General features: G+C 38.9%; 1 protein-coding gene across 2 annotated transcripts in view; it reads right to left on the bottom strand.

Moving 5' to 3' along the window:
• Positions 1–21552, bottom strand: part of SH3RF1 (SH3 domain containing ring finger 1) — a 157066-nt gene that overhangs the window by 33172 nt on the left and 102342 nt on the right. For both annotated transcript variants that reach the window (XM_079142950.1, XM_079142951.1), the window contains exons 3-5: positions 19751–20026; positions 18650–18745; positions 1897–2199 (exon numbers count right to left, since the gene is read on the bottom strand). In XM_079142950.1, the coding sequence (XP_078999076.1) occupies positions 1897–2199; positions 18650–18745; positions 19751–20026 (675 nt within the window). The remainder of the gene's footprint in view (positions 1–1896; positions 2200–18649; positions 18746–19750; positions 20027–21552) is intronic.

A 21552-nucleotide genomic window follows, 5' to 3' on the forward strand; every position in this document is an offset into this window, starting at 1 on the left:
TCTGCTTTGACTCTTTCGAGATTCACCTCACTTGGCACTCTGATCTGCAGTCCGTGTGTATTTTTCACATGAGGAGGATTAGCTGCATGTAAAATAACATGGTTCCCTCCTCCACCCGTTCTTCAACTGATTCATTCATTCAAATATTGACTGGGTGCTCACTGAATGTCTGCCCTATGGGATGTTATCCAAGAACAAAAAAGACCCCTTCCTTCGTTGCACTCATGTGTGTGTGTGTGTGTGTGTGTGTGTGTGTGTGTGTGTCCAACTTTTCCTTAAAAAGATTCAAAGTCGTGTGGCCTTATCACTTTAAAAAAAGTCAAAACAGCACACTCCCATTCAAGAAATGAATGTATATAACTCCCAACACACAGTATGAATCTACAGAAGCAGTGTTAAATAAATGATAAGGGGGAAGGATTTTCAATAAAACTGGCAAGGAAGACCAAAAATTATGCTGTAAATGTTTACTTTGTGATCCAATATTAAACTTCTTGAGGACCAGGACTACTATAAATTTCTTTTCTTTAAGGGGAAATTACTTTTATTTTTATATTAAAAAAAAAAAACAAACCCAAAGCTATATTGTAAAATGTAAAATCTGCATGAGTCTTAAAAAATAACCCACAACTAGAAAGCAATTTCTCTTGCATGTGGCAGGAGGTTCTTTGACCTTTAGGTTGAAGGAAATATAACCGTCATCTAATTGGATAATGCTAGTAGTTCTGTGAGGGGACAGGTGCACAGTCAGGCTCATTTTATACTCCAGAATTAAGGCCTAAGGTAGGGAAGTCTTATATCTTATGTATCTTGACATATACCTTACCTAGAAGGGTACAATCATAAGGTGCCCAATAAGCACTTGCCAAATGAATGAATGAAAGTTTGTAATCAATTGTGTTTTTATTAACTCAAGAATAATGTGTAGCTTCCTCCTCCCTCCCCCCTCATACTGGAGATTGTAGCCAGAAGCACTCTACCACTGAGCTACACCTCCAGTCCTTTTTTATTTTGAGACATGGTTTCACTAACTTAGCTGAGGCTGGCCTCCAACTTGCAATCCTCCTACCTCAGATTCCTGAGCAGCTGGGATTACAGGTATGTGCCACCACATCTAGCTGTACAGTTAATTTTTAAGACTGTCAAGTCTTGATGAATAATGAGCTTTAAAAAAATGCAAAGTCACCTTTACTCAGGGTGCACACCTGTAAACCCAGCTACTCAGAAGGCTGAGGTAGGAGAACTGCAATTTCAAGGTCAGCCTGAGCAACTTGGAGAGACCCTGTCTCAGAATAAAATTTTAAGAGGATTGTGGATATAGCTCTGTGGTGTAGAGTGCATGTGTAGCATGTGTGAGGCCCTAGGTTCCATCCCCAGGAGATAGGGGGAAAAAAAACCCAAATAACCCTACAAAGTTTGTTTCTAATTTAAATTAAACATTTCTTTCCATCCTTTCTCTTCTTTCTCTACAACTCTGACTGGAAAGTCTAAATATCCAAGTAAGTTAACACAGACGTAAGGAGCTGCAAATGTTTCAACAAGAACATCTTAAATTTGAGGAGAGATAAAATTTAGGCTGACAATATCTTCCAAAGTAGCACTGTGAGAAGGTTGTGGAAAACTGAGTGGCTGTTTAGTGAAACTGATATTACTGGACCCATCTTGTAAGTTCTGAGTTTTCCTTTGAAGAAGACTCAGTGGTTCTGGGTTGACACACTCACGTTAACTTTCCATTCTCCATTTTTCCACCTATAAAATAAAGAAAGGTTCCATGTTCCAGGAAAGCTATTACTCCAGAAGTCTGAAGTAAGCTGTATTTCCCAGCTAGTGAACAAACAGGCCTGCAAGCGGATCCTTTTGTGGCCCAAGCTCTTTTCCTCCTCCCTGAGGATTTACCTGAGAAGGGGCGCTGCAGGAAAGCCCAGACAGTTCGCTGATCCTCGCGGCAGCGGTGGGGTTGCTGGAGCTGATGAGGACAGGAGGGCTGATCTCCATGGAGTGGCGGTTCTGGGACGCCTGGGAGGACTTGTTTGCCATGGTGAGGGAGGTGAAGGAGTGCCGCTTTTTGGTGTTCTTCTTGGTGTCGGAGTGCTTTGGGGCGGTGCTGCTCTGGGCTGCTGCTGAGGTACATTCTCCAGCATCGACTCCTGGCATGGGAGGCTTATCCCATTCTATCAGCTGCTTAGCAGCCGAGTTAAACTACAAAAGCAACCGACAAGCCAACATGAGAAGGTCAGACAACTCTCAAAGTCTCACTGAGATTCATTTTCAACATGGTGTGTGCTAACAAGCCACCCCTTTATGGTGAGCACATACAAGTTATAATTTGTCCCCGCGAGATGTCTTTCCTCTTGACACTGGGATTTCCTTGTATTTCTGTCACAGGTAGATATTAAATCAAGAATAATTCCAAGGCAAGACTTGAAAAGGTAAAAACAATTTTTTTTCCCTTGAATTTTCAGGCACTGGGGTTGTTAGCTCAGTGGTAAAGCGCTTGCCCAGCACGTGTGAGACGCTGGGTTTGATTCTCAGCCCCACATGCAAATAAATAAATAAAGGTCCATCAACAACTAAAAAAAAAAAAAAAAAAAAAGAATTTTCAGAATGTCTACTTTTCACATTTGCCAGAAACAAATGAAGATGTATTTCAGTTTGTTGATGAAGTTTAGAATACAACCAAAAGGTTATTCAGGAATTTGACTGAACACTCTGCTACTCAGTAATGACTGGACATTTGCTCAGAGCACAACTGAACATTGAAAGAGCAACTGTTGGGGTTAGTAAAAACGAGCAAAATGACAAAGAATGAAACAGTTCAGTATTAATGCACATGCTTGCCTCTAAGAATCTTGGGGGAACCTCACAAAAATGTTGGTAGAAATTCTGGATATATTTTTGCCATGTCATTTTATCAGTTATCTTCACATCTGCTCAAATTTTATATCATAATAGAGTAAGACATGAAATTTGAGTCCTGTTGGCAAGCTAACTTAGTCTATTTGAAAAATCCCAGTGTAAAACTCAAAGAGTATGAGGGGTCAAAACATATGTACTGGGTTGATAAGATCAACAAGAAAGGAAAGAACATTAGCTTTTTGTTTTCCCTGAGGCAAAATAAAACATTTCCGGAAAGCTTTAATGATAACAAGCTGCATGTGACTTACCTAGATATTACAGTAATGGAAAAACATTGGGCACACTGCTTAACCTCTTGTAAAAAAAATCTGAGATAAAAAATAATAAACTGTTTAAAGGTAATGTAGGTCACATTAAGGACAACAGAAATTTTCCCATCTCAGATTTACACACTCAGCACTTAAAAATGCCTTTATATGAAATAGCATCGTCCAATGTTTCTTCCTACCCACCTCAATTCTTCAGACTATGTCTTCAGATAAGTAAGATGCCCTACTAGAAGGGAAATCCTGCTAGTCAATATTTAACCAAATAAACTTGCTTAAGCACACCCAAGCTCCTCAGGAAGCTGTTAATTGCAGCTCAACAGCCCAGGTGCTTCTAAGGAAGATTGCAAATTGACTCACAATTTGTTCCTATGGCTCCCTGGGGACTGGAATTCAGGTGGCCTGTCTGAGCCATAATTGGAAGGATAAATCTTTTTCAAACAAGAACATCTCTTCTTTCTCTTCAAAGAGTGTTTCCATGGGATAAACTTTCAAGGATAATAGGCAGCAGTGTTAGAATAACACCTTATCAATGCGTGAGGTACCAATGGCAGGAGACAGAGGATCCTGAAGATTCCTGTGGTATGTGTTTAGTGATGAAGGAATGAATGCTATAAAAGGGTGGCCAGACTAGAGCAATATAAAGATGTTAGGCCAGGAAATCCAGAATTTATAAATCCCACCTTGATCAAGCTTTCCCATCTTCTAGATGGTCTCCAAGAGAATCAAATACCCAAAGGAAGGTAATGTTTAGTTATTATAGTGGAAGCTCCAAGCTCACATGAACTTTAGTGGGCTGAGGAGGGGTAGGGTCTGGAGCAAACAGGAAGCAAACTAGGCTGCTGAGCTACTTCCTATCCCCATCCCAAATTCATCATTTCTATTAAATGAAAGTCCAGAGCACCCAGCAGTGCTGGAGGAAAAGGAGACAGAGAAGCCTCCTTATATTTGATGCCATCTCCCGGCAAGGCATGCGCCCTCCAAGGCTGAAGCTTGATCAGTATGCTAGAATCTGACTAATCAACTTGACACTCCTGAGGGAGTGTGAGAACACTTCCTCCTCATCCAGGCCAAAAATAAGCCTAGAGGAGACTACTGCATCTACTTGGTATGGTGTTTAGATTATTCTGGGGTCAAACCAACAATTCTATTAGCTGTGCCTGTTTTGAAATATTACCAAACTCAGTCAACCATCACTTACAATTAATATTGTGTTGATATTTCCATAGGCTATCCTCTGATACAACTATCTGAAAATTAAATCATTGTTCCCTGTATTTCTTACTATTTTTCTCATAAAAATACTGGGTGCTTCCTTTGTTTCTCTTTCTATACCATATCCTCTCCGTTAAAATAAGAACACATTGAGCATCTATTATATGTTGGATAACAGGCTAGATGCTGGAGATCAGAGAAATAGTCTCTGCTCTTAAGGAGCTTATAAACACATATAAAAATAACCCAAGTGTTTTCCATAATTTCTTAGGTCTAGCTACATTTGCTCAGCAAGATGCTTTTTGAGATTCATCCATATTGTTCCATGAATCAGTAGTTTTTATTTCAATGGCTATGTAATATAGTCCAACGTGTGAATGAACTATGATTATCCATTCAATTGCTGATTGAAGTTTGGGTTTTCATCCTTCTTTTCTCCTCCTTTTCCTTCCTTCCAATAGACTGGATATTAAGAACCAATACAGCCATGAATAATTTAGTACATGTCTTTTAGTGGACATAAGCACACATGTCGATATATCAGGTACATATCCAGGAGTGGGTCCAGTGGCATAAGGCTGGCCATGTTTAGAAAAATAAAGTTGCATGCAGAAGCATGCATCTACAAGAAGTCACAGCCTGGGATGGAAGAATCAGCAAACGGAGAGACAGAAGACCACAATTCTAGGGCTAGTACAGCCATTAACTAACTTTGCCACCTTAACATGGACCATTTACCTCTATTCAGTACAGCTTCCTCATCAATAAAATGAGCATGACGTCGAAGCCAATGATTTTTAGGTCTCTTTTAGCTCTCCACATGTATAATGCACAATCTCAATTTAAACACAGTTTATGTTCCTATTTTATTTCTATTCCCTTAAATAGCCTAGTGAATTTTTTCTGCATTTCATTTTTACACAGGGTCAGTCATATTAGCAAGATGTCATCATGCTTTAAAATTATTTTCGATTTCTTCTGAAGCAGCAAAAGTTACTCTGAATAACACTGCTCCTTGCTTCATTTTGTAAGGTCCAGAGAAAATCATAAAGTGAAGATCACTAGGTGGAGGCCTCAGGCCTCAATTAGAAGGTGAAAAGGCTTTTGTTGGTAAGTGTAACTTGGCCTTTGGTAACAACAGGAAAGCAAGGATCTCACAGCTTTAAAAGGGATTTTTGACAAAATTCATTTATGAATGTTTGTTTGAGCTCAGTCGTGCGAGCTTTCTGTGACATTTATCTAACCATGACCTTTAAAGTTTAAAGTGGACTCGTCACCCACAAAATAAATTTGTACCCTAAAATACCTACTTCCAAGCATTTGGTGAGGAACTTGGACAAGACTTAGGTTGACACAAGGTAAAATTCAGTATACTGGAGCTGAAGGGACTAGGGATTTATTGATCTTAAAATTCTTGTCCCTTTTTGAGGAAAAGCTGAAAATCTATAAAGATTTGTCATTGGGAATTATCAGAAATTTAAGTAAACATGGAAGAAAATACTGACCAAATAATATTAATAACAAGGCATTTTAAGAAATATTAAAATGAGCTTCCTCTGCATGTGGCTGCCCTCTTGGCTAAAGAGAATATGGCCTTTGTAAAAGATGAGACTTAACATTTTTTAAAGAGAAAATAATTTTAGAAATCTACATTTCAGTCACTATTTCATATGAAGCTTTATGGATGAATCCATTTCTAGCTTTTGAATACCCGAGAATACAAATAATAGGCTTGAGAAGAAACTAGTTTATAATCTACTAAAGTGTCACTGAGCTAATTGTTTTTTGGCAAAAGGCAGATAAAACTTTAAAAGAGTAATATATATTTGTTATTTTTAAAAAGAAAATTAAGTAGTATAGAATATTATGGGGTAAAAAGTCAAGGGTCTCAACCAGATCCCCACATCTGTCTCCTCTCAACCCATTTCCTTGATGTGTTTGCACTTAACAAATCAGAACAAATCCTTCCATACATTTTCTATGTAGATGTCATATAATGCATGTACTTTGTTAATTTTTCACATGAATGAAACCAGGCAATACATACTATTCTCTCCCTTAACAATAGCTCATGAACATATTTCCATGTCAAAGGGACATGGTATTCCATTATACAGAGATGTAATCATTTAATACATTTTGGCATGCCTTGTGCAAGCATATCCATGGGGTAAGCTCAAAAGTTAATATGTTATATCACAGTGTAAGCTTCAAGTATTTTTTGAAGCATATAGCCAAATTATATCACCTCCTACAATGCCTACATCTTTGTTTCCCCACATTGTTAATTCCATTAGTGTTACCAATGACTAGTTAAGCCTCTATTAGTTGGAAAGGTAAGAAACCTATTGTATTGTTTAATTCACAATACTCTATTTATTAATGAGATTAAGCATCTATTCCTTTTGGAATTTGCCTATTCCTACATCTTATCTGTATTTCTATTGGGTTGTTTGTATTTCTCTTAGAGATTCATATTGTAAGTACTCATATAAAGTGATCTTTATGCACTATATTAGTATATGTATGTCTAAGTTAAAAATATTCAATTTAATGTTTCTATGAATAAAATTTTGCTTCAAATTTATTAATCTTTTCCATTATAGCAATTTAACATCAGGCCTTAAAAATCTTATATCATAACCATTTTCAAAAAGAAACCCTTTTCTCTAGTATTTAATGGCTCCTTCCTTCCTTCCTTTCTTCCTCTTTACACCTCAGTCTTTGTACTACATGACTGTATGACTTTCTTTAAAGAATACAGAGGAAGTGCTGTTTCTTCCACCAGTTGTCCTATCATCATTGAATTAACAGTTCATCTTTTCCTCACTTTATAAAGCCATGCTGTACATGTAGTATTTCAACATTTATTACATTTCTAGGCCCAATGTTTATTCCCCAAACAAGTCAGACATTTTGAAGAAAACCACTGAATTAATGCTATGGAATAGAAATTCACGTCCTCTTAGCAGAAAAAGAAATGAAAATACTTGATCCTTTGCAAAATGCTTCTTACAACTTGGCAATGAGGAATTTATATTCCCATTAGTATTCTATTTTCCCCTGCAATTTAGGTAACAAGGCTTTTGTGTTTGGATGATCTAAATATAAAAGGCAAGCTCAGTCTTCATTTATAATACAAGACTCACCCACAGAAGAGGAATAACTTGAGAGACTAAAAGGATTACTTGGGAGTTTTTAGAACTGGTACAAAAGCCTCCCTTAGGCAAAAACTCCATTTAGGTCTCTGTAAATATTTGCTGAATGAATAAAAATATTTGTCTCTTGGAATCATCAGGGGAAAGTCTGCCTCTGGACCAGTACTGTGCAAACAACTATAATATGAGCAATACATACAACTTCAAACTTTCTAGTAGCCACATTTAAAAGGATAGAAAGAATAGGTAAAATTAATTTTAATGATATACTTGATTAAGCCCAACACATCCCAAATATCCCTTCTACATATAATCAATATAAAAAGTTGAAATAGTAGCACTGCTTTTTTGGTTACCAAGTCACTGAAATCCAGTGTGTATCAGGTACTTATATCACACCTCGGTTTGGACTAGTCACGTTTGTGGGGGGCAATACCGGGAACTGAACCCAGGGGTGCTTTCTCACTGAGGTTCCTCCCCAGCCCTTTTAATTTTTTTATTTTGAGACAGGATCTCACTAGGTGTCTGAGGCTGTCTTCAAACTTGTGATCCTCCTCCTCCGCCTGCTGAGTCACTGAGATTACGGGCTGAGCCACCACGTCCAGCAGTCTAGCCATATTTCAGTGTGCTCAAGGGTGACATGTGCACTGATAGCTCAGCTCTAGTCTGTATGCACTTCAAGAGGGAAGAGACTCTAAACCACAAAGTAGCTGTCCTCCTCATGCTCACTAAGCACCAAGAATTTGCTGAACAGAGGAAAGAAGTCTGGACTACTCCCCCGACCTCCCATGGCCCACACTGCTGAAGCTTCCTGAGCCCTGAAGCAGTTGTAAGACAACAAGCCTTACTCACTAGCAGTAGGCTAGGAAGAACAAGGACTCCCATGTAACTATGTCCTGCTAACGCCAGAATTAAGGACAGGTAGTTAGAGTAGAAATAGGGGATCGGGTCAAATCGAGGAAATGAAGCCATGAAGCCATCTGCCTCTGGAAGTTGGAGACTGCCCCTGGAAGAATGGAATGTCGAGGATCTTTGGAGCCCACTGATTACCAAATTTACCTGCCTTTATCAAGGACTGCAAGCATGGAGCTGCTAATTAATGCCCCCCTGGGTCCTTACCAGCCTGAATCACCTTGGCACTCCCCCTGCCCATGGCTTCTCACTTAATGCAAAACCAGGCCTAGTCACGTAGGCAGGAAGGAGAGATAAGGGGGGAGAGAACTGGAGAACAAAAGAGACTTTAACCTATAAAAGATGTAGGGTGCACTCACTTCTTGGGACTTTAGAACATCAGCCATGGCCCCCTTCTTCCTTCCAGGAGAAGTCTGCATTATTCCCTTTAAATAAAACCTGCTTAACATGCTTGCCTTGGCGTGCTTCTCTAGTGTTCAATCTTCAACGTTAGAAGGAGCAGAACTCGTCACCAGTAAACGGCGGTATCACTGCCAAGGGAAAAGGTTTTAGGGACTGCCCTCTGCACTAGGCAAGGAAGGGGACACAATCGTGACTTAGTTCTTCACTTAGTTATCTTTACCTCTGTTGGCCCTTGCTGTTAAAAAATTAATTAATGAGAATTTTCCTTTCCAGGTTTCTAAATTTTAAATGAAAGTACAAAGGAAGGGTATACGTCACTGAAAGTCTAAAAAGAATTTGAGTTCAGGTAAGCTGAAAAAGATACTGTCCAAGAAAACCATGGGAACAGCCCTGCACTGGAAGTCAAAGATTTGGGTTAGAGTCAGGTCTCCACTGGGTGAGGTGGTACCCTCCTGTAATCCAGTGACCCAGGAGGCTGAGGCAGGAGGATCACAAGCTCAAGGCCAGCCTTGGCAAAGTAGCATCAGTAATGTAGCAAGTCTCTCAGCAACTTAGTGAGACCCTGTATCAAAATAATTTTTTTTTTTTTTTTTTTTAAAAAGGGCTGAGAATGTGACACAGTGGTAAAGCACCCCTGGGTTAAATCCCCAGTGTAAAAAAAGACTGGCCACAGTGGAAGGGTAATCTTGGGTGAACCGTTTCCATTCCACAGCTTCCATTTCCTTAGCTGTATAAAACAGGGAAGGCATTATCACTTCTGCATACGCCAGTTGAAATGAGTGTAGGTTCAAGTGCCTTGTAACCTATGAAGCACTATACAAACATGAGTAATTCTTCCTTTCAGAGGTGCCCAAGCTCACCATTCACTAGCTTTGTTGCCTTGGGCAAGTCACTTCACCTTGCCTATGCCACCCAATTTTCCCTACGTAACATGAAGCCGGTCCTCATGATCTAGAAAGTTTCATGCCGAGGTATGCAAATAACTTTTCTCAACTCAAAACAAAAATACCCTATTCAAAAGACTCAATAGGCAGAAACTTCTATGTGAGGAATAACGTCCTCAGGTCCACAATGACTAGAATCAAACCAAGTGGAGACTTTTACTCATTCAAGTTTTTCTGAGTGACTATTGTAAGCTAGGCACCATACTGGATGGGGAAACAGAGACACATGCATTCTAACTTAGGAGAAAAGAGAACCTAGAAAATAGCACAGTGGATCCCTAACATGGGTAGGAGGTGCAAATTCACAAGCCTGCAGAACTCCTGCAGGTGAGGTCAGGAAATGAACAGTGAGATCACTATTTGTCAGTTAAAGAAGAACAGTGAGTTTTGGGCATACTCGAGTGACCCAGGGAGTGTCTGTCCTCTTTCTAGGGCAAATGGCTTGGCAGTATCAGCTGATTTTTTTTCCCCCCAAGGAAAGCTAGAAATAAGTCATACATAAAATTTCCTGATTTTCTTTCTTTTCTTTTTTTTTTTTTACAGCTAATTAAAACAAAACCACTTTGAAATTCAAATATACAAGTCACCTGAGGGTCATACTAGGTAGTGGTCTCTGATTTAGGAAGGAAAAAAATCCAGAAGAAAGGAGCAAGGGTAGGCAAAAAAGAAGCCTTAGGAGGCCTTGCTAAGTCTCCCAGGTCGACCACTCAACTAACTCTAGAAATGAAAGAGGCAAAGGCTTTCGGGAACATGAGAACAATGGCAGATGTTATCAGGAGGACAAAAGAGGAGAGGGTACTTTTGAGGTCTGCAGGGGCCACAGGCTAGCTATAGGGAATAAGAAAGCAGAGGCAGCAAGAGGGGTAAGTGGTTCTTTTGAGAACATGGCAGGAAAAGGAAGGAAAGAATAGAACTACAATGAGGAGAGGGTAGTCATGGAACAACTTTTTTGAAGACAGCAAAAGACAAGATCCTTTTCCTATATTAAGGGAGAACCAAGGGAAAGAGAGTGATTGACATTCAAAACAGAAAAAAATACAAATGATGTGACCACGTTCCTGGAGGATAAAAGACCTGGAGGAGGAAACAACAGCTGCAAAAGGACAGCCTTTCACGGGCATGGATGGAAAATGTACAGAAAAACTTAAAAGATAGAAGGAAACAACCCTGAAAATGAAGGCTCATTACTAGTGCCTGCTACTTCTGAAGCAACAGATCTACAATCTAATTATGGTGCTGGGGCGAGACTCTTTTGGATAATTTTGAAACTGGGCTCAGTTTGTGTAAACATCCAGTAGGATCTGACAATACATGAGGTTTTGTATGTATGTTTTTATTTTATATTTGTGAACCAAGTGCACATGATAAATCAGAAATGCCTATTAACGAGTATACATTCCAATGACATTTTATTTTCCAGAACCTCATTACCAGCTGTAGGAATACTACAGAGAAAATATACACCTATCCCAGGAGGTAAAGAATATGGAATTGTCATTAAATTCTAAGCAAAGCCTTGTCAAACGTGAAATGACACACTGACAGAAATTCCATTGTAATGTGTAATCAGTTAATAAATCAGTGAACAGGTTTTTCCCTGGTCTGGGATAACCTAGAGTGTGTTTGGGTCGGGGATATGTACAGGTAGGTGCATGGGAAGGAAGCTGGCACAGGAGGACAAGGACGAGGATGCTGACTACCACGACTTTGCGCATTTGTCTGAAATCTTCTCGGCATATGGAGAAAATTTTGCCCAGCATGTATGTAAAGCCTGATGTGCACATTACCCACTAACCTTTACTATAAAAAGTAATGTTCTACAATGCTTAGGAAAAACTTCCATAAAATATTCCATTTCATTATAGAGAAGCTTTTCTCCCATTTCACTATAGAGAAGCTTTTCTCCCATTAATTTTTAAATCGAAATGCTTCTTTCAAGCCACTTTTATTTTCCATATGCACACAAATACCCACACAGCACAGAACATCCAGTCTCCTTCACAGAACACTAGACATGACTTAAGAGTTGGTTAAATAAAAGGAACTTACTTTGCTTAGTTAAAAAAAAAAAAAAAAAGCCTTAGTTTTAGCAAAATTCAGGATATGCACACAACAATATAATAAAATTTTAAACAATAAAATTTAAAAGATACTGCTTATGGCCATGATTAAATTGTGATTTTTCTCTTAAGAAGGCAACCTCGGATATTTGAAATTGAGTAATGACTCATTTCTGAAAATTAACCTTTTACACGTTAGAACTTGAACTGTTTTCATAACATTTTATGAAAAATCAAAACATCCCATACACTTTTGAGACAAGCTAAATATAATAGTGATTTCACACACTGTTAGGAACAGTACTCATTGCATGTCCTCCAAGGCAAGTACAGGGCAATCACCCAGGGCCGGATGGAGACTACCATTTGCCCCTTAATTATTGGCTGTGTTCCCTTAAACAAGACACTTATCTAAAATAAAATGACAAAAATAATTAACTAAATTATGGTTTAGCTACAAGAGGGTTTATTATGTAACTCTAAAAACTGATGGTTAGCAGTATAGCAGTTACGTACAGAAGGGCAAAATCATGTATGTAATGTCATTAATGCATAAGGAAAAAGAATGGAAGGATATTTACCAAAATTATATGTGATGAGATCTAGGATTATTTATTCCCTTTTCAAGTCCTCTGGAATGAAGAAAGGGTAAATTTTCTACAGGTACACAAAGAAATATCCCACATGAATTCTAAAGGCAGCAATTCCAAGGTATGTTTTGCAGGTACAACCAGTAAAACTCAGCTGGGACCCTGGTCTCTGCCTGGGATTCTTGGAGAATCAAAGTGGACATTAGATACCATCCTAGGTCTCTGGTCAGGCTAAGCAGGAGATCTGCATTTGTATGTCCTATCAAAGTACTCAGAGAACCGCAAACTGCCCGTCCGGGCAGGGAGAACTCAATAAATGTTCACTGATCTTTACAATCTCAGCTCCCTAAATGTCTTCCTTGTGGGAAACAAAAGGAAACTCTTAAATTCTGCTGAATAATAGATGGAGCATAAACTAGCCCACATAAAGTTCCTTACCTAACCTAGCAACTCCTTTTCAGATGGCGTCTCTGGCAGCTGTTGGTGGAACTCAAAGAAGACGTGTCTTTGCTTTTAGAACCTGAGGAGCCAGAGCCCACTTTTCCTGTTCTCTTTGTGACAGAAAGAGAAGCAACCGATTTTTGTATGAAGCTGATGACACTCAGAAGACATGAAACCTGCGCCTTGGGACTTGCCCCACGGTACTAAAGACCAACAGGCAAAAGCTACTCAAAAGCAGACCCAATTATCATCTGCGGATCAGAACTGAGCAGGAAGAAAGGATGGCGCTGAGCAACACACATTCTCCTTCAGTGATTTCTCAACGATACCTCTAAAATTTCACCGACAAAAATGAACTTACTTCAGAAGGGGAAATTTGGGTGTTACGCAATTTAGTACTTCTCCCTTTCCAACTTCCCAACAATTGCCCTAAATTTCTTTTATAAACACTGATTATACTTTTTAATTTTAAAGGAAAAATAGCATTCAAAAATATAAATGATAGAGTATCTCTTTATAGAGTTCAATCAACTCTTTGATTATTAGATCAAAGACTATTATTTTGCCCTTCTGCTATCATTATTCTCTACAGAAAAGACTTTTAAGTTAAAAAAAAAAAAAAAATCAAGTTAACTCCGCTATTCTTAGTTCCTGTGAGGGTCACCTTGGCAACTTCAAACCATGTACCTAAACCTCCACTTCTTATTCTTTGGAACACAGATAATATCTTCCAGGCCCCTTACTCTGTAGAGGAGGAAGCTAGCTCTCCCACTCCTAAGGTCGCTTGTGCTTTCTGAATCCCGCACATTTGATTTTCCATGATCAAAGCTGATAACGCATTCTATTCCTCAGCCAGAGGAACTTATTCCTTCTATCTAAAATTCGTACCCTTTAGCCAACATCTCCCCAATCCTGCCCTTCCGGCTGTCTTTTCCATATTACAAAAAAAATAAATAGCATGGGTTGCCAGACAGAATCCACAGAGTATGGCTACCATTACTTTAGCCTGGGAAAATTCTAAACTTGGCATAACTAAACACTCCCTCAGCCTGGTTTAAAATAAAGAAAGAAAGAAAAAGATCTGAGGTCACACAGACCCAGTGGCTCTGAGGAATGTAACTTCCTGACATAACATGTAGAAAAACCAGTTAAACACATACCTAGGTAGGGAATGAGGGGAATATGAGCTGGAAAAATTTGAAGTGGGCAAAATCTACAAACCTACAAGTTCTTAGGTTGTTTGTTCATTTAAGCAATATTTATTGAGCATCTACAATCAGCAGTTACTGTGTGAAAACCTCAGAAGCTCAAGATCAATGACAAAGTACTGGTCACTGGGAGCTTACTTTCTAATGTGAAAAGGGAAGGTGGGGGACAGTTGGTAACCACATTGACAAATAACTGGAAATAGTTAGAAAAAGGTGCTATGAAGGAATAATAATAATGGTGGTGGTAATAATCAGCCTTCACGTATGAAGATCTTACAGGGTACCAGGCACTGTTATTTAGTACTACTGAAATTAATATACCCTATATGGAGATGTTTTATTATTTTAAACATGAGAAGACCAGGCCCAGTCACTCAGATAGTTAATGTTGAGGCCATGACCTGAAGCCTAGCTGACTCACTCCAGGCTTCAAGTTTTCCGCTATGGCCACACCAGAACGTGTTTGAGGTAAGGCAGTGAAGAGCAGAATATTACCTCAGGTAAGGAAGCGAGGGAGAACCTATCAGAAGAGTGAAGTGAGACATAAAGAATGAGAACTGTAGCCCTATTTCTGGCAGTAACTCAAAAATAAGAACAGCTCTCTCCTAGGCCACTCCCACACGTTATCTGCACATAAGGAATACTATGTTACATATTATCGATGGCACAGAAGCAAGTTGGTAAATAACTTCTAGTTATTGAAAAACCCAAGTGATATTTCAAACAAATGATGAGAAATCAAAATAAAATAAGAAACTTAAAAATGTACAGTTCACTATAAGCCTACAATAAATACACAACAATGTTTGGAAAATGTCCAAAATCCCATTTTTAGCACACTTCATTCAAACCTTTTGCATGCTAAGAATCATGTCATCCTTGTCCAAATAATTGCTACAAATGAATGAGTCAGCTCCAAATTAACAGGCTTGTTAAAATCTTCTATTCTATTGTACAGACAACTGGTATTTTTGAACAAAGAAAGAAGCAGGCTACTAATTTCTCCTTCTACTATTTTTTTAAACTGCATTCATTCTTTGACAAATACACCCTTTTTATACATATCCTGGCATGGTGTCTTCAAGGAAATTCTCTCCACGTCCCAGCTAGCTCAAGCCAAGGCAGAGTTTGTCTAAACAGAACCAAATCCATACAATCCAAGTCATGGCCACAAAGAGATGTGATCAGAGAATCTCCAGAGGGGAAGGGTGACTGGAATCAAAGCAAAAGGACCCTTGTCGTGGAGCTAGACAAGGACTCTAAAGGGACAGAATGCAGGGCCATTTATATAGCCATTTTTTTATTCAGTAACCAAACCAGAGACAACTCCTCTTCAATCCTTGAAGAATTTTGTGTTTTATTTTAACAAGGAGATCCATATGCAAATCACAAAACTGTCAATCCTTGTATCACTACAATACAGGTGGAGATCAGAGCCCAGTTACTAGAGGCCAGGCAGAAGAGAGAGGATCACGGAACACAGGAAGGCAGAGCGACCTATTCCAGCAGCATTTCTCACCATCTCAATCCTGCTGCTCACCTCCAATGCTCAGCTTCTTTCAATCTGCCCTACCTGCTCAATTCCACAGCTCCACATCACCTCTGACTGACAGGTTCCACTTCAGTTCTACCCCCAGGCCCATTCTGTTTAGTTTCTGCCAAAAGCAAGGTCCTAGGACATCTCCATTACTAATGCCAACCAGAAGTAGATAAGGGGAGTCTCAGCTTCTGCAGACACACCTGTGCAAAGAAAGACGTGGCTCTGGAAATTCGGGAATGCTTTCCCTCATCATGCCTGGTGGTGAGGTTCTCTCATTGGATCACCGCTCTACTTTGATATCTGGTGTAATCAGAGCTCCAAACTACTCCTCACAAGACACAGTGGTGCTAAACCCTTTGAGATGAACTATCTCATTCCATCTTTTCAAAGACTCTGGGAGATAACTGCCTTTGGCAGCAATGTGAAAAAGCAAAAGCACCTATCCCTGATGGAGCCTTAATGTCTGTTCAAAAGACATAAGAAAAATATTTACAAGTGAATTTTTGTAACGTGGCCTGCTTTTATTTTGGGGACTATCTGGGCTCTTAATGTGGGCCAAATAAGATTAGGTTTATGAAGCGAGAGAAAGACCATTATTTAGGAAACAGTTCTGGTTTTGGATTGCTAGAATTTCCTTTTCTGCATCTGATAGTGCCCTGGAAGACATTCTGCACTACTGAAATAGGTGGATTTTGATCGGCTGTGATTGAAATTTGCCTCCACTTCAATCACCTAAGGGCTAACCCAGGTGTCACTAATGCCCAGGTGCTCTGCTCCCCACCAGGCGCGTCAATCTTAACATCAAAGAAATGTTCATAGGCTTCTAGACATAAATGAGTTGTTTACCACATCTCAACTAGAAAAGATGTGATTCAAATAAGGAAAATGCTCACTTGGAAGGAAAGTGGCAAAAAAATGAAAATGCTTTCCAGTTGGGCAGAAGTTTACCTTTCCAATTTAAGTCAGAGTCAATAATCCTAACGACTCAAGTGCCTGGGACTCTAGACTTGCGGTGGGTGGAGTGTCTTATGACTATCTGCACAATTCTTCACCTGCCCCATAACAAAAATATAGCAATACCTTCTCATGCACCACAAACCAAGTATCTGCATGTGATATTGATAATACCTAACAAGTAAAGACAGGCTTTTATTACTAACCTTGTGCTTACTCATGCTCTTTAGCATAACTATTCAAATACTTGGAAATGCTTGTAGTTTTCCATGATCCACAGTCAGAATACATAAATAATGTGCAAAAAGGATTGACTGTTTAGAATTTTTTCCTGTTGTTTACTTTCAAAGGAGGGGGGAAAAAACATGCCAATACACATGAAAGATATGGATAAAATTCAAGACTTATATACATGCTTTGAATTACTTTCCCTTGGATATACAGTAGTGAAACTGATTTTTTATGAAAACTCTGGCAATCCGTGTAAGGAAGAAATTGAATGCTGGCTACGATGACATAATTTGTCACTTTAGTCTTCAAAATCATGCCAAAATAAATGCTTCAGATAAAAAGATGGAGAAATAACCGATTTTTCTTTTTTATATACTGAAGATATATGCTTTAATATTTTACAACAGAATTACTTTCAGAAATGCTCTCTTTTACTTTCTGGCTTTTTCCACATGCTGTCCTTCCTGCCTGGGTGTTCTTCCTGCCATAAAATGCACCCTTCCCATCTCTCTTGTGAACCTCCATGTATCCAGCACACAAAAGACCTCACTTCTTCCCGGAAGCTGTCTCTGACTGCAGCACTTTTGTATGACAGTTTGGGCTGTGGTTGCTTCATTCTTTGAAAATGCCTTCGATTTTGTTTTCAGCAAGAAATGTTTATTACTGAAGGGCATTTAGTTTATAATACACAATGTAATGAAAGCCTACTGTAAATCATAACTTCCTAGTTCATTTTTAATTTCTGCTTGTGATAGTTAATATCCTTCCGTGGTATTTAGTGGGACTGGTTAATATTTTTAATAAAGATGTACATACAGCTTAAAAAAAAAAAAAAAAAAAAAAACCACAAGTACCTGAGAAGAACAACTTAGGGAAGGAAAAGTTTCTTTTGGCTCAGGGTTTCAGAGGTCTCAGTTCATAGACAGCTGAGTCCATTGCCCTGGGTCCAAGGCAAGGCAGCATATGCTGGGGGGAAGGGAGAGATGGAGGGAAGCTGCTCCCCTCATGGCAGCCAGGAAACAGACAGGGCATGGGGAGGGGCCTGCACGGAAGATGAACACTTCCAGGGTCTGACCCAGGACCCACCTCCTCCAGCCAAGCCCCACCTGCCTATGGTCACCACCCAGTTAGTTCATTCCAGTTTGACAACCTAGGTTACAGCTCTTGTAATTCAATCATTTCACCTCTGAATATTGCTCATGAACACAGGAGTTTTTGAGGGATACCTCATTCCAAACCATAACAGCCTTTCTTTAAAATAATAGAACTGTGTTACTTTATACATGTTCTTTAAAAAAGAAAGCGTGGCCACAAGCATTCCGAGTAATGCTGATTAAAAAGGGAGAGGGAAGTGAAGGAGTTGCTAGGATATGATAAAGATTCATTCGTTTATTTAACAAATGTTTACTAAAGGCCTTATCTGTGAGTCACTATTTTGCTCTGATGATGTGGCAGATAATGAAAGAAATAAGCACATAAACAAATACATTAATCTTCCACTTTACTCAGGAACTTCATTAACTGTCTGATCCTACAGCTGGCAAAAGGAATAGAACACCTGGAAATAGTACAGATGATTGACAGTAAGTGTACAATATCTTTAACCGACACAGGAATGCTCTGAGCGGGAATATGAAGTAAAGAGAACTGAAGGACAGAATGAAATTTTCCTAATCCATCCAGTGATCCAGAAGAAGGCATTTCTGAGGCTGCTCTGTGCCAAGATGACTTCGTAAGACTCATATTGCATGATTAATATTTACTTACTGAGCTGAACATTAACGAAACTCATGATTCTACAGATTAACTTACTTCAACGTAGGAAATCGGAAATATTCCTATTTTGTCTGCCAACATTCCTTCAGCCCAGTTTTCGTCCACTCTGCGGATCACAGTCAGAACATCATCCTGGAGAAACAACAATCATCAGTCTCCCTGATTCCTTTATCAGTTAATTTTCCTTTGCAATAAAAAAACTCAAGTTTCAAGAGTACATGAATAAAAATGTTGTGACATATCTTTATACAAATTCTGAGTCTTCATGAATTAAATGATAATCACCAGTCGACCTGATGCTCCATTAGTTGGAAAACCATAAACTTTGACCTAAAACACTGGCCTCTTATTTTACTGAAATTCATAAACTGCAACCTCAAATTCTATCTGCCTGAGCATCTTGAATTTCTGTTTAAATTGATTCTCAGACGCCAGGCACGGTGGCACATGCTTGTAATCCCAGTGACATGGGAGGCTGAGGCAGGAGGATTGTGAGTTCAAAGCCAGCCTCAGCAAAAGCAAGGCCCTAAGCAACACAGTAAGACCCTGCCTCTAAATAAAATACAAAAATGGGCTGGGGATTAGTAGCAAAGTGCCCCTGGATTCATTCTCTGGTAACCAAAAAAAAAAGAACGTTCTCAAATGCCTCTCACTTTCTGATAACACACCAAAGGTCCAATCAAATGCAATGCATATCCTACTGCCTTTTTTTTTTTTTTTTTCTCCAAACCATAATATTTTGCTTAAAATTCCAAACCTCTTCATCAATTCAGTAAATATATTGCAGGTGCTTTTTATGCAAATAAATTTACATATAAAATAAGGAAATAATAATGTCTCATCTGTTATTCATGACTCAGTATTGTAAAATCCCTGAGTGGCCCATACACACTTTAAAGTGGCTTATAATAAATTTAGGCTCTAAATATGAAAAAGATACCATGTAGAACGTTAACCAAAATTATCTTTCATAGAAGAAGTTTATGCACAAAATTACTTTCCTTGTGACTTAAAGCAGACTATGAGATATTTTTAGAAGCACAGTGAGAGGGTTCACACAAAATTCTTTTTCCAAGAAAAAACATCAGCCTCCTTCAACGTACAGAAGAAGAGCTGGTAAATTCATTCTAACTTTACCTTTGCAAATGGAAGGCAATCTTTGTCCGCTTCCTTGTCTTTCACTTCGAAGTCATAAAGTGCTTTGCACTGAGGTGGGGGCTGAGGTAATGGTTTGATGATCTGCACAAAGTTGGTGGGGAAAAAGCCATGGATGCCGTTGACTTCCCCGTGGTACCAGTTTTCATCAACTTGTCGTCGCAAAATAATGATGTCACCTTTGCTGAATTTAAGGTCTCCAGGCTCCTTTCCTTCGTAGTTATATAATGCTTTGGCACATGGTAACTGAGGTATACCCTTAAAGAAAAAGACAAATTTCAACGAAAGAACAGTCCAAAAATATACATCAAAATATAACTTTACTATTTAAGTCAAGGTCAAATTCACACTTTGCCCTTTGAAGAACATCTTACATTAAAAAAAAAAAAAAATTATGTATCCCATCAATAAAGAGCAATTACAGCCAGGTATGGTAGCACATGCCTGTAATTCCAGTGACTTGGGAGTCTGATGCAGGAGGATTACAAGTTCAACACCAGCCTCAGCTTTAGTGCAAGGTACTAAGCAACACAGTGAGACCCTATCTCTGAATAAAATACAAACTAGGGCTGGGGATGTGGCTCAGTGGTCCTGAGTGTTCCTGAGTTCAATCCCAAGTACTCACCTCCACACATATACACACACAAAAGAGCAATTACAAAACAAATATCCATAGTAAGATAAGAACAGCAGGATATCTATGCAACGGCTACAATGTAGCCTTCTATTCCCAAGTTTAATTTAGTGGGGGCCTTTTCCCTGTTTGGGAATATTATTACATGAAAATATGACTTGTGAGTCCAACTCTCTAACATGAAATTCAAAAACTTAAAAAAGGTTCATATTAAGTATTTTAATCAGAATAAATGATAAGCACTGAGAATAAAATTTAATCAAAAGTATAATTCATCAATTTACTAACTGTTCTTAAGCTTGATTGATAAAAATCAGAGTGGACTATGGGCAAAACTTTTCCTGATGCTGCTTTCAATGGGGGCAAGAGATTGTATTCCTTTGTGAATTCAACAAAATTTATTTAGGGCTTAGCCCATTCCTGAGTCTGGAATGCAATTGTGAGTAGGACACAGTTCCTGTCCTCTCATAGTTTATAATCTGGACATGTTCAGGCACATGGTCTGGTGTAGTTTAAAACCAGTCAACTTTGCTCTCTCCTCATTAGAGAACACTGTTAGGCTGATAAGATAAGACAGGGGGTCTTAAATGTTACCGCACTGCATTATGATTTTGAATGACAGGTTTTTAATGGCGTGCATCCCCAAGGCAATTGAATCAAATGGGTTCAATACGATACTTCCCGAAGGCATTAGTGGGCCCACTCTAGAGCCTTAGTTGTCATTTTAAGATCTCTGGCCTCTCTGGAACACTGCTGCCAATCATTGAGTCAGAGGATAAATGGCAAATCAAACATGTCTATAACAATTCAATGAGCTAGATTATAGGTTCCTGTTTCTCATGTCCCCATTCATTTATTCACTGATCAAGAAAATACTCAATTGAACACCTTTATCAAGCTTGTACTTCTTACCAGGCGATGTGATGATATTGAGGACTTAATGAAAAATAAAGCACAGTTCTTTTCCTTAGATATAATGACAACACAGTGTGTTAAAATGCAAAGATAAAGACATGCACACTGTTGACGGGAGCAGAGAACACTGAGGTTTGGGGAATGGGAAAATCAAGTACTTCCCCAGTCTTAAAGGATACATAGGAGCTAACCAAACTAAGTTGGAGTGGGGGAATAAAAAGAAAAGTGAGAACAT

Source organism: Sciurus vulgaris, assembly GCF_902686455.1.
Source record: "Sciurus vulgaris genome assembly, chromosome: 5".
NCBI lineage: Eukaryota > Metazoa > Chordata > Mammalia > Rodentia > Sciuridae > Sciurus > Sciurus vulgaris.